At 61.4% G+C, this 23,465-nt stretch overlaps 4 protein-coding genes across 7 annotated transcripts; 3 read left to right on the top strand and 1 right to left on the bottom strand.

The window, feature by feature from the left end:
- The first annotated feature begins 987 nt into the window (after window positions 1–987).
- PPP1R15A (protein phosphatase 1 regulatory subunit 15A) lies at window positions 988–5,018 on the top strand. Its single transcript, XM_074218315.1, has 3 exons — window positions 988–1,025; window positions 1,455–3,177; window positions 3,674–5,018. The coding sequence occupies exons 1-3, from the start codon at window positions 988–990 to the stop codon at window positions 3,986–3,988; spliced, it is 2,076 nt and encodes a 691-aa protein (XP_074074416.1). The 3' UTR covers window positions 3,989–5,018.
- A 3,285-nt stretch (window positions 5,019–8,303) lies between these two features.
- On the top strand, window positions 8,304–17,261 carry SLC17A7 (solute carrier family 17 member 7). Of its 2 annotated transcripts, XM_074219793.1 has the most exons (13): window positions 8,304–8,383; window positions 11,355–11,616; window positions 12,948–13,066; window positions 13,195–13,309; window positions 13,519–13,606; window positions 13,787–13,873; window positions 13,954–14,096; window positions 14,290–14,439; window positions 14,690–14,822; window positions 15,424–15,534; window positions 15,608–15,735; window positions 16,972–17,039; window positions 17,179–17,261. In XM_074219793.1, exons 1-12 carry the CDS (start codon window positions 8,322–8,324, stop codon window positions 17,020–17,022), a joined length of 1,449 nt encoding a protein of 482 aa, XP_074075894.1. In that variant the 5' UTR covers window positions 8,304–8,321; the 3' UTR covers window positions 17,023–17,039; window positions 17,179–17,261. The 2 variants fall into 2 exon arrangements, with proteins under 2 accessions (XP_074075894.1, XP_074075893.1); XM_074219792.1 differs by lacking the exon at window positions 17,179–17,261 and having other exon boundaries at window positions 16,025–17,039.
- Window positions 17,262–17,682: 421 nt separating this feature from the next.
- Window positions 17,683–21,162, bottom strand: GFY (golgi associated olfactory signaling regulator). Of its 2 annotated transcripts, none has more exons than XM_074219788.1 (4): window positions 21,035–21,162; window positions 19,106–20,144; window positions 18,692–18,865; window positions 17,683–18,043 (listed from the first exon to the last, which is right to left on the bottom strand). In XM_074219788.1, exons 2-4 carry the CDS (start codon window positions 20,121–20,123, stop codon window positions 17,841–17,843), a joined length of 1,395 nt encoding a protein of 464 aa, XP_074075889.1. In that variant the 5' UTR covers window positions 20,124–20,144; window positions 21,035–21,162; the 3' UTR covers window positions 17,683–17,840. The 2 variants fall into 2 exon arrangements, with proteins under 2 accessions (XP_074075889.1, XP_074075890.1); XM_074219789.1 differs by lacking the exon at window positions 21,035–21,162 and adding an exon at window positions 20,532–20,566.
- Window positions 20,932–23,070, top strand: PTH2 (parathyroid hormone 2). 2 transcript variants are annotated; one of them, XM_074219790.1, is made up of 3 exons: window positions 20,932–21,100; window positions 22,168–22,292; window positions 22,750–23,070. In XM_074219790.1, the coding sequence occupies exons 2-3, from the start codon at window positions 22,171–22,173 to the stop codon at window positions 23,033–23,035; spliced, it is 408 nt and encodes a 135-aa protein (XP_074075891.1). In that variant the 5' UTR covers window positions 20,932–21,100; window positions 22,168–22,170; the 3' UTR covers window positions 23,036–23,070. The 2 variants fall into 2 exon arrangements, with proteins under 2 accessions (XP_074075891.1, XP_074075892.1); XM_074219791.1 differs by lacking the exon at window positions 20,932–21,100 and adding an exon at window positions 21,268–21,391.
- Window positions 23,071–23,465: the final 395 nt, after the last annotated feature.

The raw sequence follows: 23,465 nt of genomic DNA, 5'->3' as shown, positions 1-23,465 counted from the left end.
TTCTAGTCCTCCTCCCCCCTCCTCTCTTCTCTGTCTGACTGTCTCTCTCTCTCTCTCTCTCTGTCTCTGTCCCTCTTTCTCTGTGTCTGTCTGTCTCTCTCCCCCTCCTCCTCCTCTCTCGCCCTCTCCTTCTCTCTCTCTCTCTCTCTCTTCTCTCTCTGTCTCTGTCCGTCTGTCTCTCCCCCTCCTCCTCTCTCGCCCTCCCTCTCCCTCTGTCCGTCTGTCTCTCTGTCTCTGCCTCCCCGCTGGTCTCAGGCTCTCCCCGTCCCTCCCCTCCTCTACCCACGCTCTCCCCTCCCCCCGGCCCGGCCCCTCCCCGCCCTGACCCCCGCCGTCCTCGGGTGGGCCTCTGGGGCTGCGGTCCAGCCTCCCGGGACCCCAAGAGCCACGGCACGGGGGGGGCCGAAGGGAAGCCGGGGGCGGGGGCCTCCGAGATCGCGGACCCTCCGGGCGGGAGCCGGGCCGGGCCGGGGGCTGCGAGCTGAGCGGGGCCCATTCTGGGCGGGCGGAGAGCGGGGGTGGGGGGGGCCGGGAGCGGGCGGGGCCGCTGCCCAAGGCCCCCGGAGCTTCCAGACCCCGGAGTCTGGGCGCCCCCCCCAGCACGGGGCCGTGACGTCAGCCCCCGAGGGCCCCGCCCCTCCCCGCCCCGCGAGTGCTGAGTCAATCTCGGGAAACCGGCTCCGGGCGGTGACGTCAGCCCCCGCGCGGCCCCCCCGGGTGAATTCCGCCCCGTGACGTCAGCGCACGGTATATAAGGCCGGGAGCCGCGGGGCGGGTGAGCCCGCACCCAGCACCCAGCACCCAGCACCCAGCACCCAGCACCCAGCACCCAGCACCCAGCACCCAGCACCCAGCACCCAGCACCCAGAGCCCCGCGGCAGAGCGAGCCCCGCAGCGTCCAGCCTCCCGGACCCTGGCCACCATGAGCCCGAGCCCCAGCCCGCCCTGGACCCCGCCGTGCCCGCCCGCGCCCGCCCTGCCCCCGGGATGACGCGCGGCCCCGACCCGGTGAGTCCCGAGGGCAGGTGGGAGCCCGGAGGGGATGGGGGGGGGGCTCTGGGACGGGACAGAGAAGGGGCGCCCAGGGGAACAGACAGAAACAGACTCCCGGACAGGACACGGGGCCGGGAACCCCGGGGGGAGGGGCCGAGAGTCTGGGCCAGGAGAAGGCCCAGCAGGTGGGAGGGAGGAGAGGGGGTAAACACTTACTAAGGCCCTCTGGGCCCCGGGGTTGGGCTAAGGGTTACACAGATGTTCTTAACTCTGGGACTTACTTCCCCCATTTTATATGTGACTTGCCCAAGGACTTCCTGCTAGTCTGTATCTGAGGGCAGACTTGAACTCAGGTCTTCCTGACTCTGGTGCCCCAGTCATCAATGACCTTGGTCTGGTTAGGCAACAGGGTTTTAAAACACAGGGGTCTGGGTGAGGAAGACATTGGGTCCCTGAGGGAGTCTGCATTTGCCAGATACTTGGCTGACTCCCACTGAGAGACATCTAACTTGGCCTGCTTGTCTCCTCTTGCAGCCCAGCCCTGACCTGGGAGACCCCACCGGTATCTCCCTGGGGAGCTCCCTCCTGAGCAGCCTCCTCTCTGACCTGCACCTCCTTCTGACCCGGGCCTGGTCCCACTTGTGGAAGGTGGGACTCCCGGCCAAGCTGAAAGAAGTCAAGTTTGTGAATGCTGAAGCTAGAGCTGAGGAGGAGGAGGAGGGCCAGTGTCACCAGGTCCCAGGCCCTTGGCCTGGAGTCCAAAGAGCTCGGGTCTGCTCCAGTCCCCTGCCCCGGGCTGGAGGACAAGTGAGGAAAGAGGGCAACAAAGGAAGGGCAGAAGACCCAGCCACCCGTGGGTCTGGAGGACAGGGGCTCCAGGATGGAGCGGCCAACAGAGAGGAGTCTGGCAGTAGGCCTGCTGGCCTGGCCCAGAGAGACAACGGACAGGTGGAAGAGGGAGCTGCTAGAGGCCTCCCTGTGGGACTCGGGGCCCATTGGCCTGGAGAGAACAAGATGAATGAGAGGGAGGATGAAAGAGAAGAGATAGTGAGTGATGAGCTGGCCAAAGCCCCCGGAGCAGCAGAGCAAAGTTCCCTTTCCCTTGTGGATAGTGGTTCTCGGGGGTGCTGGGCTTTGGCCTGGCAGCTCCAAGAGGCAGATGAGAGAATGGGAGGAGCTGAAGAAGGTAATGGGAGAGGAGCAGGCAGTCAGCCTCCTCCCATGCTCACCAGTCCCCTGCTTAGGGCCTGGACCTACAGAACTGGAGAGGAGGAAGAGGAGGAGGAGGAAGAAGTTGTGTTTGATGAGGAAGGAGGAGAAGCAGGCAGCCACTCTCCTGTGTTCACCAGTCCCCTACTCAGGACCTGGGCCTACAGACCTGGAGAGGAGGAGGAGGAGGAGGAGGATGTGGATGTGTCTGATGAGGATGGAGGAGAAGCAGGCAGCCACTCTCCTGTGTTCACCAGTCCCCTACTCAGGACCTGGGCCTACAGACCTGGAGAGGAGGAGGAAGAGGAGGAGGAGGAGGAGGAGGATGAGGATGTGTCTGATGAAGATGAAGAAGGTGTATCTGATGAGGAAGGAGGAGAAGCAGGCAGCCACTCTCCTGTGTTCACCAGTCCCCTACTCAGGACCTGGGCCTACAGACCTGGAGAGGAGGAGGAAGAGGAGGAGGAGGAGGAGGAGGATGAGGATGTGTCTGATGAAGATGAAGAAGGTGTATCTGATGAGGAAGGAGGAGAAGCAGGCAGCCACTCTCCTGTGTTCACCAGTCCCCTACTCAGGGCCTGGGCCTACAGACCTGGAGAGGAGGAGGAAGAGGAGGAGGAGGAGGAGGAGGAAGTGTCTGATGAGGAAGAAGGAGATGAGGATGAAGAAGGTGTACCTGATGAGGAAGGAGGAGAAGCAGGCAGCCACTCTCCAGTGTTCACCAGTCCCCTACTCAGGACCTGGGCCTACAGACCTGGAGAGGAGGAGGAGGAAGAAGAGGAGGAAGTTGCTAAAGAAGAAACTGTGAGCAGGGAGGGTCCTGGACTGCAACCCTTCCTTGTTTCCATCTTTGTTCCGGGGGCTGAGCAGCCACCCCCTTGGCCATCACCAAAGCTACCCCAGAGGCTGAAGAGTCGCCTAAGGCCCCGAAGGGCCCCAGTGGAGTTAGAGTCTGGACCCCCTTCAGATAGGAAGGTGAGGAGAGGTCTGGATGTTGGCCCATTCTTCAGAAGGAAGGATGGATGGTAGCTAGGTAGCCAGGCAGGTTATTGTGGATTGGTTCAATCCACCTCTAGGGAGTTCTAAATCCCAGAGAGATTAAGGATTTGCCCCCGAGGCCCCACAACTAGAGGGATTTGAACTCTGGTCCTTCTGATCCCTAGGCCCTAGGCCTAGGTCATCTACATATGTAATAAGAGTTCAGCAGGGAGGATTCAGAGACTGGGCCTCTGAGGAGACTTTACTAAATAGGTCAGAGCCTGGTGCACATAAGTCTAATAAATGTTGGTTCTTTTCCTTACTCCTGTGATTCTCCAGGAATCACTTGGCCTGGTTAGGTTTATTTCCCCCTATGAAACAGAGGAATGAAGACAAGGGATGAGGCCTTTGCTCAGCTAGCTGGCAAGGGTGGGGTGGGGGGTGGGAGGCAGGGTCTGGAGCTATCCTTAACCTTCTGCCTCCCTCCTTCCAGGTCCGATTCTCCAGTAAGGTGGAGCTTCATCTCTTGGTGGTGTGGGCAGGTCCTGCCCGTGCTGCTCGCCGGGGTCCTTGGGAGCAGCTGGCACGTGATCGGAGCCGCTTCGCACGTCGGATCTCCCAGGCCGAAGCCCAGCTGAGCCCTTGCCTGTGCCCAGCTGCTCGTACCCGTGCTTGGGCCCGTCTCCAAGCACTGATCATTTTCCCAGATCAAGAGAAATCATCTTCCCCAGGGGCCCCTCCAGAAGCCCCAACCCTCTCACCGGTCCGGAGTCTGCCTTCTCCCAGTGTCCCTCAGCTTCCAAATTAGAACGCTAGAAAGAAGCCTGACTGAGGCCTTGCTTAGCTTTCTCCTCCCTTTCCCCACTGGTCCTGAGTGGGTGGCATATATGTGGTGAGCCTGTTTCTTGAAGAGGCCTTATTGGAGGGGATCAGATTGGTAGACTGCAAACTCTAGGAGGGCAGGGACTATTTTGTTACCTTTGCCAGTATCCTTAGTGCCTCATATAGTAAACATTTAATAAAAATTTTTTTGAACAGAGTTGAATTTTCTTTATTTCAATTTTTTAAAATCTCACTTAATTTCTGGGGTCTCCAGAGACTACTCTTCCCTTCTCCCCTAAAATCCAAAGGAGCAGCTTATGGGAATGAAGAGCTGGGCTAAAGGCAGGTTGGCTTTGGGGTCAGGGTTAGGAGACCTTGGACTTCACCAGAGACTGAATCTTCTGGTCTCAACTTTCTGGTTTGGGGATTGGAGTTCCTTCCAGCATACTCAACTCTCTGATCCTCCTTAGTTGACTTTTGCCCTGGGTTTTGGAGAAGGGAAAACTAGTGACCACTTGAAAATTGAAACTCTGGATTAACAGGTAGGGATTGGGGAGGAGTGTCTGGCCTCACAGAAGCACCCACTTGGAAGAGACCCAAGACAGAGGCCCTCTAAGTCAACCATTAAGCATGCTAGCAGAACTAGGGTCTCCTCTCTACCATAACTTTTGGAAAGCCTTCATTGGGGGGAATGGGGCCCATGGGCCAGCAAGATGCACTTTGGGGCAGCCCTCATGAAGATCTTTCCCCAGACACCAGCCTATATGGTCTCTTTGCAAATCTCCCCACTCTGCTTCCTTTCTCCAGCCCCTCTAAGCCTTTGGAGTCCACAAAGCAATCTAATCTCTTCCACAGAAACTACCATATACCCTGGGCTTCTTTTCTCCAGGCTAAATATCTATATCTCCATCAACTAATGCTCATGTCTTGATGGATCTCAAAGCCCTTGGCCATTCTGATGACCGGTCTTAGGATACTCCAGTTTATCAGTGTCCTTCTTAAAACTGTGGTATCTGAACACACAGTTACCCAAAGACAGGGACAGATTGCAGAAAACAATGGATTTGAAATCAGAGTGATGGGTTTGCAGCAAAGATGAATGCCCCAAGGCTGTTGGGGATCGTGGGGCAAATTACCTCCCGTCTCTGGGCCTCAGTTTCCTAGCAAGTAAAACCAAGGGATTGTTAGGTCCATCTAGGGAGCAGGATCGGGAAGGGTGTTCCACAAACCTCTGAGAATGCTCAGCCTTCTTTCTCCTCCCTTTGCTAACCTTGAAGTCCCCTAGAGTTTAGACCCCGCCAGGTTCTGGAGAAGTGTATTAGTGAGACGGATTCTTGACTCCCAGCAAAGCTGGAGCTGCAAATCGGGCTCGGTTGATGGTTCCCCTGCTGTGGTCAATGGTTGGGACTACAGCTCCCAGGAGCGCCTCGGGCCGCTTTTGCGGAGAGAGCGCTTGCCTCGGGCTCGAGGGTTGACGGGAGTTGTAGTCCACTGCGGTGCTAAGGGAGGTGCCCCCCACAGGTTGGGTGGGAAAAGGCTGATGGCCACGCCTATCTCCGATGGGGCGGAGCTTGGGGGTCTGCTGCCTTTCCTTTCCCAGTCTCCATGGCAAAGGCAGAAGCCGGAGTAGGGGATTGACGGGGCTGCGGTCAGCTTGCCTCTCCCCTCCTCCCCTTAGCCATCTGCTGCGCCCAACCCCCATTTCCTACCAGCACCTGGCTCCGAGTCCTCCTGGGCCAGGTTGCTCCTCATCCTCAGCCCTTGCCTCTAGGACTCAGGAGTCCCCCCCCCCCCCAGTTAGAAGTATGCCACCCTGGTCCTTAATCTCGGGGGCATCCTCCCCCAACCCTTAGTTTAAGAGATTTCCTTCAATCCTTTCCTTTCAGAATCCCAGGAGGTGCCCTGACCCCTCAGTCCTAGGACCCAGGAGCCAGGTGGCGCTTGGGTCCCCTTCTTCCCTGCCCCGGATTGTGCCAGAGACGGCTCCGGGAACACACACACATACACAAACACACACACACACACACACACACACACACACAGATATACACAAACACACTGAAGACTGAATGGCAGAGAAAAAAATCTGTGTGGGCGAGAGACAGGAAGAAAGGAAGCAAGCCTTTATAAAGAGCCTACTATGTGCCAGCTAGATGAAGCAGGAGCCCTGAAGTCGAGCTCAAATCCAACCTCAGATACTTACTAAGTTGAGTGACCTTGGGCAAGTCACTTCACCGTGATGGCCTCGTATTCAGGGCTACTCCAGTCGTCCTGATCCATATCTGGCCCCTTGCACCCAGATGGCTCCGAAGGAGAAAGTGAGGCTGGTGAGCTAGCACAGCCCCTTCCTTCAAATCCATTTCACTTGCTTGTCATGGCATCTCCTCCCTGAGCTCATGGTCTTCTTGGTGAATGAAGGACAAACATCATCACTATGCTAGACACTGTGCCGCCTTATCTTAAATCATCTTCACAACAACCCTGGGAAGTAGGAGTTCATATCCTCATTTTACAGTTGAGGAAACTGAGGAAGAGAGGGGTTGAGATTTGCTGGGTCGAACAGCTTAAGGAAACATTTGAACGCAGGTCCTCCTGAATTTAGGGTTCTACCCGCTGCTCTAAACTGCCTCTAAATATTTGGAAGAGAGAGATGGTCATGGGCCAGAGACTTGACAGGAGAGAGACAGAGACCCGAGAGAGAGCGTTACAGAAAGAGAAAAATCGAGGAAATGAGAGACAGAAACTTGACCAAGCAGGCTCCATACTGAGATAACAAGAACCTCGGAGACAGAGATGGAGACCCAGAGATGCTAGACAGAGAGACACAGAGACGAGAGGACTTGGGAGGGGAGGGAGGTCTGAGAAGATGCTCCAGGAAGCCTGGGATCTGACCTCTAGTCCACCCCACTCGTGTCCCACTGCCCATTCCCATCCTGAGGCAAGAGCTTCAGACGAATTTATAAATATTTAATCCCCAAGTGCATTAGGCCGCTGGGCTAGGCAATGACTGGGGGAGGTGAGGTGTAGGGGGGTGGAACTCCGGCGTCCGGGCTTCCCCTCGGGAAGCCTTAAGGTCTATTTATATGCCGAGGCGGTGCCTTAATTAGGGGGCGGGCATTTGGGGAGGTTTGCTAAAGTCCCCGCAGGGGCGGGGAGCAGACTTCGGGGTCCCTTAAGGGATGAGGTTTAGGACTGATTCTGTGGCCCCCTAAGTGCGATGGCAGCCGGGTCCAGGCGCTGGGGTGGAAAACCTCAAGTCGTGATCCCATACGGAGCGCGGTCGACTGGGCTAATGGGGATTCCAAGTGGGAGAGCAGAGGGTGCTCAGCGCCCATCTGGGATCCCTCGGAGGGGTCCGGCTAGGGCTCCTTGGTTGGCAGGGACGGCTCTTAGGTGCCCAGGATCCTTAGAAGACGGACTCCTTTGAGAAAGACACGGACTCCGGGCGCCCTCCGAGGATTGGGTCTCGGGTTCGCACCTCGATCCTACCTGGGCCGGGGATCCCTCAAAAGCCTGAGACCCCACCTCAGACTCCCCAGAGCCGGGCGGAATTGTCTCGGAGTTCGGGGAGTACCTCTGCATGGGGATCGGACTCCGGAGTCCTTTCAAAGGAAGGCTTTGGATCCCAGGTGCAATAGCCCCGTCGGAGGGCTGTTAGGGGCGGAGACCCTAATTTGAGAGTCCCTTCAGGCGGGGCACTCACTAATCCTGGCTAGCTCCGAAGGCAACGGCCTGGTCTCACTCTCCTGGGCTCTTTCAGAGGGCTGGCAGCAGGGTCTCAGAAGTTGGGGTCTCTCTGCCCGGATACCGGATTCCTGGACGGCAGTGCCTTAGCAACCAAGGGGCCCTCAAACACCTGGGGACCATCTTCGGGGCCGGAGTTGCTACCTCAGATATCCGGGTCTCTCAGAGGGCCCAGCGGGGGACTTCTCCTGGGCCCCCCCCCCGGAGGGGTCTCAAAAGAAGGGGAAGGGTCCCGATTCGGAAGGTGGGAGCCAGGGAAGCTCTAGGGTCACTCCAGGGTTGGGCCACCTCAGACTCGGGGTGTCCCTCAAGGCAGCACCCAACTCTGGGGTCTCTTCTAGGGCGGGGCCCGGGCTCCACTCACTCAGGGACTGGTGGCAGCGCGGGCGGGCGGGGGAGGAGTCTTGAGCAGCCCCGCCTCCCTCCCTCCCTGCGGCTGGGGCTCGGGTAGGGGCGTCCACATCCCCCGGCAGCGGAGCCGGAGCCGGAGCCCGAGCAGGAGCCGGGCGGGGGCAGCGTGGGCCGGGGCTGGGCCGGGCCGGGCCGGGCCGGGCCGGGCCAGGGGAGCCGGGGCCATGGAGTTCCGGCAAGATGAGTTTCGGAAGCTGGCGGGCCGCGCCCTGGGCCGCCTCCACCGGTGAGTGAGCGCCCGCTGGCAGGACCGCCCGGGACCCCTCGTCTCATCTTGGGCTTGCCTCTGCCTGCCTCTCTCCCCCTCTGGCCTCCTTTCTCCATCGCGGTCCTCGTCTCTCTCTTCTCTTGTTCTGGATCCCATTTCAGTCTTTCACTGACTCTATCTCTCTTTTCCTCTCTGACTCCCCCATCTCCTTCCATGTCTCTCTTCCCCATGTCTCTGGGTCTCTGTTTCGTGAGCTGAGTCTCCCTTCCTGCCTCTGTCCCCGTCCCCCCCCCCCCCATCTCTTGCCTCTTCTCACCTCTTGGCCTTCCTCCTTTCTCCCTCTCTCAGCCTATCTCCCAGTCACCAGACTGTTCTATGTCTCTGTGCGTCTCTGTCCCCCTCGGCCCCTCCCTTTAATCCCAAACTAAAGCGGATTGCAGAGGGTGGGGCGGGAGGATCCGTGCGTCCTTGAGGGGGGTTAAGCCCAGAAGGGGCTGAGGCCTAGGTTTCCCAGGAGCCGGGAGGTGGGGTGGTGGTGACAGGAGTCTTGGGACTTAGGATGCCTCTGTGGAAAGACTTTCCCCAGGAGAGTCTGGAGCGGGCCAGAACCGCCTGGGCTTTGTCTGGAGCAACTGGTCCTCTAGCCCCTTGGAGTCTGTCCTGGATGGGACAGGATGCGAGGGACGGGGAGGCTGTTGTGACCTTGACCCCCGCCCCCACCGACACCCACATTCTTCCCCCTCCTTCCTTCTCACCTCCTCTCACACTCAGCTCAAAATACTTCAGTGTGAAGGAGGAGAGAGCTGCAGCCCCCACCTCTCTGCAGAGCCCCAGGAGGGCAAGGGATCCTCCTCAGTACCCCCTAGGTCTTCCTCCCCCTGGTGCCGACTGGTGTCTAGGTTTCGGGCTCCCCAGCTCAGGTGTTTTCTCTTGGGTGTTTTTCAGTCTCTACCTGGGGGTCAGTCTCTCGGTGTCTTCATCTAAGTTTGGCTCCATCTCTGGCTCATTTTTCTACATGTTTCCATCATTGTCTCTTCCCTGAGTTCTCTCCATCCTAACTAGCGGGGCTCAGCCGGGAGGGACCAGGGATGCCAAGACACCTGATGTTATCTTTGCCCCTTGCCCCCTTCCCCCGACCCCCAGGGATGAGAGACCCCCGGAGAAAACAGGGTGGCCTGACTCTCCCAGGGAGAGCCTGGAGGGCAGTATATATGTGGGCGAGGGAGGCAGAGAAGCAGCAGATTCGAGAGGGAGGGATGTCGATCAGATCGAGTTGGGGCTGAAATGTGACACTCAGAGAATCTGAGAGGAGCCGCAGCCCCCCACCCCCACCCCCCTGCCGCCGGCGGTGGACGATCGATGAGCCGCCACCGCAGCCGGAACCCGACACTCGACAATAAGTTGGGACTGAAGCCTTTGCGCTGGGAGTTAGGAGGCCTGGGTTCCCTTTTGCCCCTGGTGGGTGACCTTGAATATTCCCTGACCCTCTCTGCCCCACTCCCTCCCTGAGGCACCCACTGAGAGGCTGGAGATGGAACGGTTTAAGAATTGCTTCTTGCTCCTGTGGAGAGAAGGAAACTGAGGCACAGAAAGGAGTAGGATTCATCCAAGGTCAGCCAGAGATGGTGGAGGCCACGCTGGGGATCCTGGAGTGGTACAAGGGCAGTCTGGGCCCTTCAGTGCCCTTTGCCATCCCCTGAAGGGTGCATGGTTCTCAAGACTCCCCTCTTTGTTCCCTTCCGGCTCTGTCTTTGCTATCTCCCTCTTGTGTCTCTGCCCCCATCTTCATCAACATCTCTGTGCTCCAACTTTGCTCTGAAATTCTGGCCCTTCTCTCCTCCTTTGCTTCCTTTCTTGGGTTCTCTCCTCCTTTTCTTGGAGTCTCTCCGTGTCTCTCCTGTTCCTTTGTCTCTGCTCTGTCTCTGGATCTCTGCAGTTCATCCTCCCCGCTCCTCTACGCACGGTCCCCCTTCGGCTGCCCCTTCCTCCTGCCACGCGGGGGCCTGGGTCCGTGCCCGCTCCCCCCCCCCACCCCACCCGTCTGGCCGTTCCCTCTCTGTCTCTTTAGCTCTCTTCCTCCCCCGTCTCTCTCGGGCTCCATCTGTTCTCAGCTCCTCTCCTGGCTCAGCTTTCTTCCCTCCTCCCTCTCCATCTCTGTCTCGTCTCTCTGGCTCTGGCTCTTGCCCCAGTCTCCTTGCCCACACCTGCAATCTCTGCCCATTCTCTCAGCGGGCAGTCCTCCCCGTTCTCCCCCCTCTGACTGTCTCTCCCCTTCCGGCGGTGTCTCTGTCTCTCTGAATCCGCGGGTCTCTGTCTTTGGGCCAGCTCATACAATCGTCATCGCAGCTCACAGCCCGCCTCCGTTCCCAGGAGCGCCCCATCTGTCTCTAAGAGAACCCCCCCAGGATGGGTCCCGACACCAGGGTCCCCGGGGGCCACTGCGAGTAGGGCCCCGCAGCTCAGATTAGGGGTCAGCTTTGAGCAAAGATCAGAAGTGGGGAGGCTTATTTATCAGCTCCAACCGAGAAACAGCTGTTCCTGCGACACCTTCCCGCCAGCCTCCTTCACACCTTGGGGTGCTGACTACATTTCTGGGAACGTGTGCGCGAGCGCGGGGGCCGCTGGGACCGAGGAGGCCGGGCCGCCAGCTCTCTCTCCCTCCCGTCTCTAACCTCCCCAGCCCTCCCCCCTCCCCCACCTCCCAGAACCAGGGCCTGTTCCAGGGGGCTCCGAGGAAGCTGGGCCGACGAACTCGTGGGGGTCCTCACAGGATGTCTCTCCGGGTCTCTATCCGACCGAACGGATGGGACCGCTGAGATCTCCGGAGGGCAGGGGCTGGGGGAGCACCCACCTCGCGCCCAAGGAGCAGTGGGAGGGAAGGGGAAGCCCGGATCCCTGGCGGGGCGGGGCTCCCGAAGGGCCAGGGGCCCAGGGCCGGGGAACCCCCCCAAAAGAGTCCCGGCCCACTGCTGCGCCTTCCACGGCCCAGGCTCCTGGAGAAACGGCAGGAGGGCGCTGAGACCCTAGAGCTGAGCGCCGAGGGGCGGCCGGTGGCGGCCAACGGGGCGGCGGCGCGGTCCCGGCCGGTGCTGGACTGCACGTGCTGGGGGCTCCCCCGCCGCTACGTCATCGCCGTCATGAGCGGCCTGGGCTTCTGCATCAGCTTCGGCATCCGCTGCAACCTGGGCGTGGCCATCGTGTCCATGGTGAACAACAGCACCGTGCACAAGGGCGGCCACGTGACCGTGCAGGTGAGCCCCGCCCCGCCCCCTCGGGTGGGGGCACCTAAGGGAGGGAGGGAGGCCGAGGTGCTGGGGTGGGGAGACTCTGAGACGCCGGGAGCCTCAGCCAGCCAGAGACCCCGAGACTCAGGGAAGCAGGAAGACGCAGAGGTGCAAAGATTCAGAGATGTGGGGAGACTCAGCCAGCCGGAGACCCCAGAGACTCAGAGATGCGGAGAGGTTCAGAGATGCAAGGAGATTCAGAGATGTGGGGAGACTCAGACAGAGACTTGGAGACTCAGAGATGCAGAAAAGCTCAGAGATGCGGATAGCCTGAGACAGTCAGAGATCCCGAGACTCAGAGATGCGGGGAGACTCAGGGATGGAGGGAAGCTCGGAAGCCAGAGACCCCGAGACTCAGAGACGTGGGGAGGCTCAGTCAGAGACCCCGAGACTCAGAGATGCAGGGAGGCTCAGAGATGTGAGGAGATTCAGACAGCCGGAGACCCCGAGATTCAGAGATGCGGGGAGATTAAGACAGAGACACAGAGATGTGAGGAGCTTCAGATAGCCAAGACCCCCGACTCAGAGAAGCAGGGAGATTCCGAGATGCGGGGAGACTCAGTCAGAGACTCGGAGACTCAGAGATGCGGAGAGACACAGATATGCAAAGAAGCTCAGAGATGCGGGTGGCCTCAGGCAGGCAGAGACCCCAGAGGCTCAGAGATGCAGGGAGACTCAGAGATGTGAGGAGACTCAGACAGCCAGAGACCCCAGGATACAGAGATGCGGAGAGACTCAGGGACGGGGGGGGGGGAACTCAACAGCCAGAGACCCCGAGACTCAGAGAGGTGGGGGGAGATTGAGACAGAGACCCCGAGATTCAGAGATACGGAGAGATTCGGAGATGCAGGGAGGCTCAGAGATGTGAGGAGACTCAGACAGTCGGAGACCCCGAGATTCAGAGATGCGGGGAGATTAAGACAGAGACACAGAGATGTGAGGAGCTTCAGACAGCCAAGACCCCCGAGACTCAGCGAAGCAGGGAGATTCCGAGATGCGGGGAAGTAGAGATCCCGGGAGGAAGAAGCAGCGACAAGGGAGCCAGAGACATCGGATCCTAGTGAGAGGAAACCGGGTCAGGGAGACCCAGACGCGGAGACCCACCCAGCGAGTATCCGGGCCTTCCAAGCACTAAAAGGAGCCCAGAGTCCAGCAGTGGGGTGTCCTGGCCCCCAGCAGGGACTGGGGAATGTTGAAGGCTGGTCATAGATGTGGACTGGAGACAGGATCCAGCGGCCATCCCTGATTGGCCCCCTGCTGATGGGGAGGGGGGTGTGTCTCTTCTGTGCCCTGTACAGAAAGCCCAGTTCAACTGGGACCCCGAGACCGTGGGCCTCATCCACGGCTCCTTCTTCTGGGGCTACATCGTCACCCAGATTCCCGGGGGCTTCATCTGCCAGAAGTTTGCGGCCAACAGGTGGGGGCGGAGCTGAACGAGCGGCGGCAGCCGGGGAGGGGCGGGGCCAAGGCCTCGGGGAGGGGCTGCGAGCGGCTGGGGGCGGGGCCTGACATCCCCCCCCCCCCCGGCCTGTCCCCTCCCGGTAGGGTCTTCGGCTTCGCCATAGTGGCCACGTCCACCCTCAACATGCTGATTCCCTCCGCCGCCCGAGTCCACTACGGCTGCGTCATCTTTGTGCGAATCCTGCAGGGGCTTGTGGAGGTGCGAGCCCCGCCCCAAGCACGCCCCCCGCCCTGTGCACCTGCCTTCTCGGCCCCACCCTCCCAGCCCCGCCCCAAGCACGCCCCCCTCCCTGTGCACCTGCCTTTCTCGGCCCCACCCTCCCAGCCCCGCCCCAACCCCGCCTCTCTAAGGTTAAGCCCCACCCCACTTCTGACCCCCCCCTCCCCGTGCCCCTCACTCCCGCCCAGGGCGTTACCTACCCGGCCTGCCATGGCATCTGGAGTAAGTGGGCTCCGCCGCTGGAGCGCAGCCGTCTGGCAACCACAGCCTTTTGCGGTGAGAGCTGGGGGGGGTTGGGGAAGGGGGTAAGGAGGCGGGCGCGGGCCGGGGGGCTCGAGGAGGGGATTTGGGTTTCTGCTAGGGGCAGCTCTGCCTAGATCGCGGGGTTTCTGAAAGGGGGGGACGGGGGAGCATTGGCTTTCAGTTTGACTTCCGAGCCCCCGCCCCGTCGCGCAGGCTCCTACGCTGGGGCTGTGGTCGCCATGCCCCTCGCCGGAGTGCTGGTCCAGTACTCGGGGTGGAGCTCCGTGTTCTACGTCTATGGTGAGTGGGGCGCCGCGGGCCGCTGTGGGGGTGAGACTCAGCCCTCCCTGTCTCACGTGGCCCCCTCTCCCCGCGCCCAGGGAGCTTCGGCATCTTCTGGTACCTCTTCTGGCTCCTGGTGTCCTATGAGTCTCCGGCCCAGCACCCCAGCATCACCGAGGAGGAACGCAAATACATCGAGGACGCGATCGGCGAGAGCGCCCGCCTCATGAACCCCCTCGTGGTCAGCCAGGGAGGCTGCCTGCGACCCAGGGACTTGGGGGTCGTCCAGGGTCCCGGGAGCTCCCAGGGAGCGGCCGCGAAACTCGGGAGGGGGAGAGCCCTGGGGGTGGGGGAAGCGGGCACCCGAGGCCTCAGGAGCAGGCCTGGGGGAGACCGGCGCTTCACTCTGCCTTCGATGCCCCTTCTACCGGTAGAAATTCAGCACCCCGTGGCGCCGCTTCTTCACGTCCATGCCAGTCTACGCCATCATCGTGGCGAACTTCTGTCGCAGTTGGACCTTCTATTTGCTGCTCATCTCCCAGCCCGCCTACTTTGAGGAGGTCTTCGGCTTTGAGATCAGCAAGGTGGGCCCCCAGCCCCGCCCCGCCCCCCGGCCGCCCCGACCGGGCTGTAGCCGAAGGTGAAGAAGAGGCCCTACCTGGGCAGCCGGTTTGGGCCAAAGTGCTGGAAGGAAGGGGCCAGGAAGGAGGGCACCGGCCGCAGCCCCTGAAGGGCAGGGGAGGGCCTGGGGGCACCGTGGGAAGGAGGGGTCGGGCTCTGCAAACAGGCCTCCCGGGCTCCTCGCCCTCTGCCCTTCCTCCCCCCACTCCACAGGTGGGCCTAGTGTCCGCACTCCCGCACCTCGTCATGACCATAGTCGTCCCTATCGGGGGCCAGATCGCAGACTTCCTACGAAGCCGCCGCATCATGTCCACTACCAACGTTCGCAAGATGATGAATTGCGGGGGTGAGAAGCGTTCTGGGCTAGCGGAAGGAGCTTAGGGAGGGTGCGGGATACCTGGGGGGAGGGCCGAGACTTGGGAAAGGGCCTTCTTCCCGCTCCTCTTGTGTTATGACGTGGACCCCTGGGTCCTTAAAGGGTTGGGGCTAGGTGGGCACGCCTGGGTTCCTGAGGGAGTGGAGCTAGGGTGGGCACGCCTGGGTCCCTGAGGAGGTGGGGCTAGGGTGGGCAAGCCTGGGTTCCTGAGGGGGTGGGGCTAGGGTGGGCAAGCCTGGGCCCCTGAGAGAGTGGAGCTAGGGTGGGCACGCCTGGGTCCCTGAGGAGGTGGGGCTAGGGTGGGCAAGCCTGGGTTCCTGAGGGGGTGGGGCTAGGGTGGGCACGCCTGAGTCCCTGAGGGAGTGGAGCTAGGGTGGGCACACCTGGGTTCCTGAGGGAGTGGAGCTAGGGTGGGCAAGCCTGGGTTCCTGAGAGGGTGGGGCTAGGGTGGGCAAGCCTGGGTCCCTGAGGGGGTGGGGCTAGGATGGGCACGCCTGGGTCCCTGAGGGGGTGGGGCTAGGGTGGGCAAGCCTGGGTCCCTGAGGGGGCAGCCTGAACTGGATCCTCGCAGGCTTTGGCATGGAGGCCACATTGCTTCTGGTTGTCGGCTACTCCCACTCCAAGGGCGTCGCCATCTCCTTCTTGGTCTTGGCGGTGGGCTTCAGCGGCTTCGCCATCTCCGGTGAGTGAGGGGGCAGTAGTTCGGGCCCTGGCTCAAGCCGGACAGAGACTCAGGATGTTCTGGTGTCACCCAGGCTTCAACGTGAACCACCTGGACATTGCCCCGCGCTATGCCAGCATCCTCATGGGCATCTCCAACGGCGTGGGAACCCTCAGCGGCATGGTGTGTCCCATCATCGTAGGGGCCATGACCAAGCACAAGGTGAGGGCCTGCCCCCCCCCAGCCTGCCGCTCTCCCCCAACTGCCTCTGGTTCTCTTTGCTTCTCAGTCTACCTAACTGGCTCTCCTGGAATCTCACTGGCTCTTTTCCCACTTTCTCTGTCTCCCTGTTTTTGAAATCTCCTCTCTCTCTCTCTCTCTCTCTCTCTCTCTCTCTCTCTCTCTCTCTCTCTCGTCTCCCTCCTTTCTCCCGTCTTCCCCTAAATCTCTCCCCCCCTCCCCCCTCCCTGTCTCTCCCCACTTGTCCCTCCCGCCTGGGGTCCGACGACAGACCCGGGAGGAGTGGCAGTCGGTGTTCCTCATCGCTTCCCTGGTGCACTATGGGGGAGTCTTGTTCTATGGCATCTTCGCCTCCGGGGAGAAGCAGCCCTGGGCAGAGCCGGAGGAGCTGAGCGAAGAGAAGTCGGGCCTTGTCCAGCACGATCAGCTGGCGGCCAGTAGTGAGGAGAGCGACGGCCCAGATGACCCTGCCTTCTCCTACTCTGCTGCCTCTGGGGAACCCGCTCCACCGGGAGCCCCGCCCGGACCGGGCCCGGCGCTGGGGTCTGGACCCCCGCCTTCCTACGGGGCTACCGGGAGAAGTCCTGCCCCCCCCACCTGGCCCCCAACCCCGAGGGACTACTGATGCCCCATCCCAACGCTGTCCAGGGTCTCAGGACTCCCATTTCCAGTGGTTTCGAGTCACCCAGTTGCCCCAAATCCCACTTCAATGTTTCTGCAGGGCTGCAGACTGGCAGTTTCCAGGACCCTCCCCCCCAAGGCCTTCTGGGTCTGTAGGCACCCCTTTCCCCTTTGCCTTAGTGGGTTTATGAGCCTCCCACAGCCCCAGTAATAAGGTTCCCTATCATATCTTTTCCTTCTCAGTCAACTGGTGGCTTCAAGGCTAGTCCTTCTCAGGGGACACTCCAAAGCCTCCCTCAGATCCCCAGGGGCTTCAGGGTCATCCCCCCAAACACTTCCGAGCATCCCAATCTTCAGAGATTTTATCCCAAACCTTGGAATGCGGGGGGGCTTTCTTGTGAGTTTCAAATCCCTCCTCCAGGAGTTCCCCCCCTTCTCGTTCTCCAGGTGAATTTTTGCCAATGACAGGAGAGGGTAGGGCTGAAGCCCCGCCCCTTGCTCCCCCGCCCCAATCCTGTCCAGGGATTGATTCTCACCAGCGTTTCTGTCCCAGAGAAGTGGGTTCTCGCTCCTCTAGCCACGCCCCTCTTTCCCCAGCTGTTTCTAGGACCCCCTTCTGCTACAGCACTAGCCAGACGCCAGTTTTAAAGCCCCCCCTTTCAATGGTAAGAGATTTGGAAACTACAACCTAACCCCCCCCCCCCCCCCCGCAAGCCTCAGGCCTTTCTCGCTCCATCGGTTGTGGTTTCAACCAAACAAAAACCAAAATGGGGACTTCTCAGGCTTTTGAATGGTGGTTTCCAGGGTCTCCGGAGCCATCTAGAAGGCAGTTTTGAGTTGAGCCCCGAGTCTCCCCGCCCCCCGATCCTGGCTCCACTGGCCAGCGCCTCTCCAGCGAAGGGGACCCTCCATCTCCGAATGCTGAGGCTCCCTAAAATCCTTGCACTTTATTCCTCCCCTGCCTCCATCCTCCAGGTCAAGGGCCTTCTCTGTGGCCTCCCAAGAATATTTCCAAGGCCTCCTGGGCAGGAGGGGCTCCCAGCCGGGGTCCCTTCCTAGCCCAAGGCTGACTATGGTCCCGGATGACCCCGCCTGGGGTGAGGGTAGAGGGGCCAGTTTGTGAGTGTGTGTGTATGTGTGTGTGTGGGTGCTAGGTCTGGTCAAAATAAAGCACTGTCGTGTCAATGGAGAGCTAAGTGTGGCCCCAGATATTTGACCCCGGTGCCCCCCGGTCCCTCCCCTCGGCCTAGTGGCCCCATCAGTTTTGGAAAGACGAGAGCGGGACCAGTTCTGGGGACGATCCTCTTTAATGGAGCTAGTGGGGTCCCCAAGAACGGAAGCCAAAGCATCTCAGCCTCCCCCCTCCCCCCGCCCCAAGTCAGGGCTACAAGCGCGAAGCATGCGGAATAGAAGCCGGGTGGGGGGGTCTCTCAGCCCCCGGGCCCCTCTCTGGGCTAGGCTCGGGCTCACACGAAGTTGTTGGGAAGGGCGGCCGGGGAGAGCGGCTCCAGGCGGGGTGGCGACGAGGTCCGGCCCGGGGGCGGGGGCAGCTTGGGAGGCAGGGGGGGCGTGCCGGGGGGTTGCTTGGTGGCGATGTGGGAAGGAATCCACGCATCGGGGGCGTAAAAGTGGAGGTCGTATGGATCCTTCGGGGTGTCCAGGTGGAGAACTTTGGGAGACATTGGGGTTTGGAGAGGTCACTTCATCGCTTTCCCCAGCCCTTGCGCAAATGTGGGGGTGGGCGTGGGCGAGCGCCTTCAGAAATCATCAAGGTCCATCCCCCACCCCACCCTACGGTACTGATGGGGGAAACTGAGGCCCAGAGTGGCTGGGGGAAGGAAATAACCGAGCCCGGGACTCAAACATGGGTGTCCTGATCTCAAAGCCAATCCTCTTTTCAGGATACTTTCCACCACCGCCCCTCCAAAAAATGCAGGATTATATACGTAGCGTTGGAGACCCTTGAACTCATTTAGCCCGTTTCCCTCATTTGACACGTAAGGAAACAGGTCAGGAGAGGAAGTCTGACGTGTCCAAACGGCAGAGGATACGCAGCCCTCGAACTCAGAACCCAAGACTCCAAATCTAACTTGCTACTACGAGAAAATTCCTGGTTTCCGTAACGCCTCCCTTCTTTCTCCAGCGTCTCCCTCCCTGGATCTTCCTGGCGTCTTTCTTCCTTTCCCTTCGACGGCTGCTTCTGGTTTTTTCCCTTTTCCCCCCAAATGGAGAGGAATGGAAGCCTCTGGTCCCAGAGAAAATATGGGCGGGGCCTAACTGGGTGGGGTCTTGGAAAGGAGGCGGGACTCTGGCTCACCTGGTTCGTCGCTGTCATTCGGTAGCCGGTGGTGTCCAAAGGGTCTAGAACGTGCGGCCCGGCGGTATAGACACCAAAGGAGCAGGAAAACTCCCAGCAGGAGCCCAGTCCCCGCCAAGAAGAGGCAAAGAGCGCTCCCTCCCGCGCCACGAGCCCTGCCCACCAGGGTCACACCTGTAGGGAGCCCAGATGGGGGGGGTCGGCGAGCCAGTCCTCCTCCCCCCACCCCAGGCCTCTCCCGGCCTGGCCTTTCGCGCACCCCCAGGGTGGCCCTAGATAGTCACCTCCCAGTGTCCCCCAAATAGCGAACACTCACCTCTCTTTCTGCTCCACCATCTGTCCTGGACCGAAGTGCCCCCCCATTTCCAGCCCTTTCCGGACCCAGTCCCTGGCCCTGCCGACCCAGCCCCTCACCAGTCTCTTGAACTCTCTCCACCACGATGATGGTATTCACAGTGTCGCTCCCGTGTCGCCTCTCCAGAGGTCTGGCCCGAGCTGCGGGAGGGGGAGGGGGAGGGGGCTCCAGGAGCCGGGCGGCTGCAGGGAGCGGGTTCTGAGGGCCCCGCGAGGACTGGGGTTCTGACTGCCCGGATGCTTGGTCAGGAATCTCGGGGGACCCAGACTGGGCAGTCAGGTTGTTAGTTTCTAAGGAAGGGGTTTTCGGGGAGTTGACGCCAGCGGTGGCAGACGTTTCCATATGGGCCATTTCTGGGGGGGCAGGGGTGGGGGTGGCTTGGGATTCTGGGTGAGAAGTTTGGGGGCCCTCAGACTGAAGAACGGGGGAAGCTTCTAGGTGGGATCTCTCTGGGGAGCCAGGGATATGGGTAAGAGGAGACTGGAATTGCATAGGTCCTGGGGGTTCAGAGCTGGGGGTCCCAGGGGCTGGGCGGGCTGTCTCGGAGGGCTCATACTTCGGGTCACTGGCAGGTTCTGGGGAGGAAGTTTGCAGAGGGAGGTTGGAGGCCCCTCGGGATTCAGAGGGGGGAGGCTCGGAGAGGATAGGGGTGGGACTGGCAGGAGATTCTGGATGGACAGCCGAGGATTCGGCAGTGGAGGAGTCAAGCTGTGCCATCTCAGGGGGTCTGGAACTCCGGAGTTCATGGGGTTCTGGCTGGGAAATTACTGGCAGCAGAGGGTCCGAGACCCTCGGGGATTCGGGCTGGACGACCCCAGGAGTAGCAGGGCCAGGGCTTTCGTAGGATTCTGGCTGGGAAGTTGGGGAGGGCACAGAGTAGGGGATTTCTGGCGATCCTGACTGCTGGGGGTTCGGGGCTGGGGTCCCCGGAGGGAAGGTGGCTCCAGGGTCAACTCTGCCTTCCGCGTTCTGCGGCTTCGAGGGCTCCGATGGCGGCGGAGCTGAGGGAGCTCCCTCCAAACCTGGGGCGCTCAGATGCAGGAGAAGGAAGACGAAGAAGAACCACAGCGATCTCATGGCGTACAAACTAAGTCTCACCTAAGCGGGGGAGATTGGGGAGCTGGAGCCACACCGCTCCCCCCAGTTGCTCCCATTGGCCCTCGGGACCCCAGTCCTCTCCAGTGCCCCTCAACGGGGGACCGGCACGTTATCAAGGAGGGAAGGGTGAGGCTGGCCTCCAACTCCCAGTGGGCTCCGGGGCGCCAGAGCTCGCAACCCGGGGAGACTGGAGTGCCGAGCATCTTGGGGGTTGTAGTCTGCCTCCTTCCCTGCCCCGAAGGGCGAGGTCTGGAGGGGCGAGGGAGATGGCAGATGTCTCCCAGTTCCCCTGCCCTAGACCCCGATCACTGCCAAGGCCTCCTCGGTGAGGCCCGGGGAGCCAAGGATGGGAGATGGTGGGCAACGCCCTCCCCCTTTGCCCCGTACCCCGGGGGACAACGCCGGCTTTCACTTGTTTACACGCGAAGTTGCTTGGAGACCCGCTGGGGCTGAAGACGCGGGGTCCCCGAGGGGCGGAGGCTTGGGGGAGGGGAAGCCTTGTACCCGAAGGCGAGAGGAACTGGGGGTCCCGCCTGCGTGGGGGGGGTGGGACCAGGCTGGCGTGGGCAGCATCTGGCATCCCAGGATCTGGCTTCGGATGCCCCCCCAGACCACTTGTGTGACCTTGGTCACTTCAGCCCTCTCTGTCTGGGGCACAAGGGTCCGCACTGTGGGGCACTTCGTTGGGGGACAGCTGCGTCCAGCTGGGCCCCCGAGGCCTTCCGAGGGGAGCCGGAGGCACCTGGACGCCTCAGTTACTGATAAGGAAGTGGGAGTGAAGAGAGCAGGGCCACTGAGTCTCCAGATGGGGAGTTTTGAATGGTGGTTTGGGGGGTGGGGGAGAGTTAGAGCACCTTGTTGGGGCGAGCCGTGGGGTGCTGGGTCCTTACCTTACCGGGCCAGGGCCGAAGGAGCAGCAGCCACAGCAGCGGGTGTAGAAAACTGACCTCGGGCAGGTGAGCTGTGGAGACAAGGATTCAGGCGGGGCCTTGGGGAGGGGGTGACGCACCTGACTGTCCTTCCCTTGAGAACCCTGGTGCCTGGCGACCGGCCCTGCTCTTAAAGGAACAGAGCCGGGGAGGGGGCGGGCAAGCTTCCCTGGATGGTGGGGGGACCCGGGCGGGGTTCCAGCCCCCTTTCCTGGGGGATCCGGGTGTTTTTCCCTCTTCTTCCCATTTCTGACCCTTGCCCTTGCGACTTTGGAGCCGCCCCATGGGTCCACTTGGAGGTCACATTTCTTCTGAGCAGTGGAGTATCATGCCTCGACTTCCCCAGACCCGGAGTGGTGGCGGGGGGTGCGGGGGGTGGAAAGATTCAGGGAGCAGAGGCCTGCTGCGCCCCCCCTCCCTTCCCAAAGCCGGCTCTGGCTCCTGGACAGGGCTCCCATTAGAGGTCTGTCTGCACTGCCACGGGCCCCTCCCGTCGGACGTGTCTCCCTCCAGATCCTCTCCTTCCACTCCCCTCCCCTGATCATCCCTGAAGTGTCTTTCTCTATGGGGCCGTGTCTAGGCCTGGCTGCCCGACCGCCCAGCTCTTCTTTTCTGGCTCTCCATGGCCTCTCTCTGAGCCGGTCTGACCGTCGAACGGGTCTGTCTGACTACCAGACCCAAAGGTCCCTCTAAGCACCCATTCCCCATCTCTCTATCAGCCTTCTCCGTCCCTCTGTCTCTCTGGCTACCTGTCCCCCATCTCTCTCCCTCTCACCCCCCCCCTCACTCCAGCCCCGGCCCCTCCCGGGCCCAATTAGGGCCCGACTCGGGCTCCGGCTCGCTCGGCCTCCTCCGCTCTCGACAGCTCATTACCGGCAGCAGAGCTTAATGAGGCTGGGGGCGGTGTGACCCTGCGCCCTGCCCGGCCGGGCCTGCGTCAGCGAGGGCCTTTATAAGGGCTTTGGGGGGTGGTGGAGCTAGGCTGCGCCTGGCTCGGACAGAACCGGACGGGTATGGACTGGACCTGCCAGGAGACTGGAGGGGGGCCTGGGAAGGGGGGGTGGAACCGCTGAGCAGGACATGTCTCCCCACAGGCAATGGAGAACCCCCCAAAACCGGGGCGCCGCCGGTGCGGACTGCTGCTGCTGCTCCCGCTCCTGCTGCTGCCTGGGCTCCCCGGTGCCGCCGGGGCTGCTTTGCCCCGCCCTGAGAGCCCCAGGTAGGTGAGGGGGTGCGCATCAGAGACATTCTCCAGGCCTGAGAGATACCCAGGAACCCCAGACTCGCAGTTACCCAGGTTGCTGAGAGATGAGAGAGCATGAGGGGTGACGTCTGACTGGCAGGGAAAAAAGAGACAGAGCTACTCCCCCCTCCCCCCACAGCAATATAGAGAAACTGAGGGAGAAGCAGAGGTGGAGACGCTGAGAGATACCCTCAGAGTGACAGAGGAACCAGACACCAAAGAGCTTGCGAGGAGAGAGATGGGGGGACGCTGAAAAAACTGGGGGAACTGGGGGGCCGGGGCGGAGGGAGCTCGGGACCCAGGCTGGGGGGGGGCACTGCAGGGAGGACTTCTCGGGCGGGATCCGCGCTCTCCTCCCTCTCTGGGACCGTTCGGGATGGGGGGAGCCGGAGTACCCATCTCTCTCCAAGCACCCCACGCTCGCTCCTTGCAGCTCGTGGCTCCCGTGGGTCCCGCCTCCTGCGACGTTGACCCTGCGGGACTGGAGCCTTCAGCTGGCGGGGGAGGCCAGTCCGGCTCAGGCCCCCGGGCCCCGGCCCCAGCTCGAGCCGCGCCCCCAGAAGCCGGCCCCGAGCGCCGGACCCCAGAGGCGCCTGGTGGTGGCGGATGACGCGGCGTTCCGGGAGCGCGCTCGCCTGCTGGCTGCGCTGGAGCGGCGCCGCTGGCTCAACTCCTACATGCACAAGCTGCTGGTGGTCAGCGATGCGGCCGCCGACTGACCCGCGCGCCCCTGGCCCCCCACCCCCAATAAAAGTTCCGCGTCTTTTGGCATTCTCTTGTGTCTTTGTGCGCTGGGAAGGGGAGGCCTCCTGTCCAGCACCCCGACTCAGCCTTTGGGTCTGTGGGTCCCCCTTGGCGTCCCTGGGGTCGCTCCTTGGTTCCTAGGGTCTCTGGGGCTGTCTCTGCCTCGCCTGGTTGCGTTTCCCTTCTCTTCGCTCAATCTCGGTTCCCCAGATTCTTTCTCCCGTGTCTTGCTCTCCATCCTTCTTGGTCTCTCCTGTTTCCAATTTTCAGGACCTCTAGTCCAGAGACTCCCAGAGTCCTTCCCATCCCTCCCCGCCCCAGCCTCTGGCACAGAATGCAGTGTCAAACACCTCAGCGAGGTGGGAGGGGAGGAGGAAGAAGAGGGGGAAAGCTGCTGGCCACCAG

The sequence above is a fragment of the Macrotis lagotis genome, chromosome 1 (genome assembly GCF_037893015.1).
Source record: "Macrotis lagotis isolate mMagLag1 chromosome 1, bilby.v1.9.chrom.fasta, whole genome shotgun sequence".
Taxonomy (NCBI): Eukaryota; Metazoa; Chordata; class Mammalia; order Peramelemorphia; family Peramelidae; genus Macrotis; species Macrotis lagotis.
This window is presented reverse-complemented; position numbering and strand designations above follow the sequence as displayed.

Excerpts from the sequence above, each read along its gene's own strand:
- PPP1R15A (XM_074218315.1), top strand. The coding sequence starts at position 988 with ATGACGCGCGGCCCCGACCCGGTGAGTCCCGAGGGCAG. Across the intron at positions 1,026-1,454 it reads CCGGTGAGTCCCGAGGGCAG|TCTGCATTTGCCAGATACTT; the intron begins GTGGGAGCCCGG and ends TCCCTGAGGGAG. Across the intron at positions 3,178-3,673 it reads GACCCCCTTCAGATAGGAAG|GTCCGATTCTCCAGTAAGGT; the intron begins GTGAGGAGAGGT and ends CCCTCCTTCCAG.
- SLC17A7 (XM_074219792.1), top strand. The coding sequence starts at position 8,322 with ATGGAGTTCCGGCAAGATGAGTTTCGGAAGCTGGCGGGCCGCGCCCTG. Across the intron at positions 14,097-14,289 it reads GCCTCATGAACCCCCTCGTG|AAATTCAGCACCCCGTGGCG; the intron begins GTCAGCCAGGGA and ends TTCTACCGGTAG. Across the intron at positions 15,736-16,024 it reads GGGCCATGACCAAGCACAAG|ACCCGGGAGGAGTGGCAGTC; the intron begins GTGAGGGCCTGC and ends GTCCGACGACAG.
- GFY (XM_074219788.1), bottom strand. The coding sequence starts at position 20,123 with ATGAGATCGCTGTGGTTCTTCTTCGTCTTCCTTCTCCTGCATCTGAGC. Across the intron at positions 18,866-19,105 it reads GGAGAGAGTTCAAGAGACTG|GTGTGACCCTGGTGGGCAGG; the intron begins GTGAGGGGCTGG and ends GGCTCCCTACAG. Across the intron at positions 18,044-18,691 it reads GAATGACAGCGACGAACCAG|TTCTCCACCTGGACACCCCG; the intron begins GTGAGCCAGAGT and ends TGTCTCCCAAAG.
- PTH2 (XM_074219790.1), top strand. The coding sequence starts at position 22,171 with ATGGAGAACCCCCCAAAACCGGGGCGCCGCCGGTGCGGACTGCTGCTG. Across the intron at positions 22,293-22,749 it reads CCCCGCCCTGAGAGCCCCAG|CTCGTGGCTCCCGTGGGTCC; the intron begins GTAGGTGAGGGG and ends CGCTCCTTGCAG.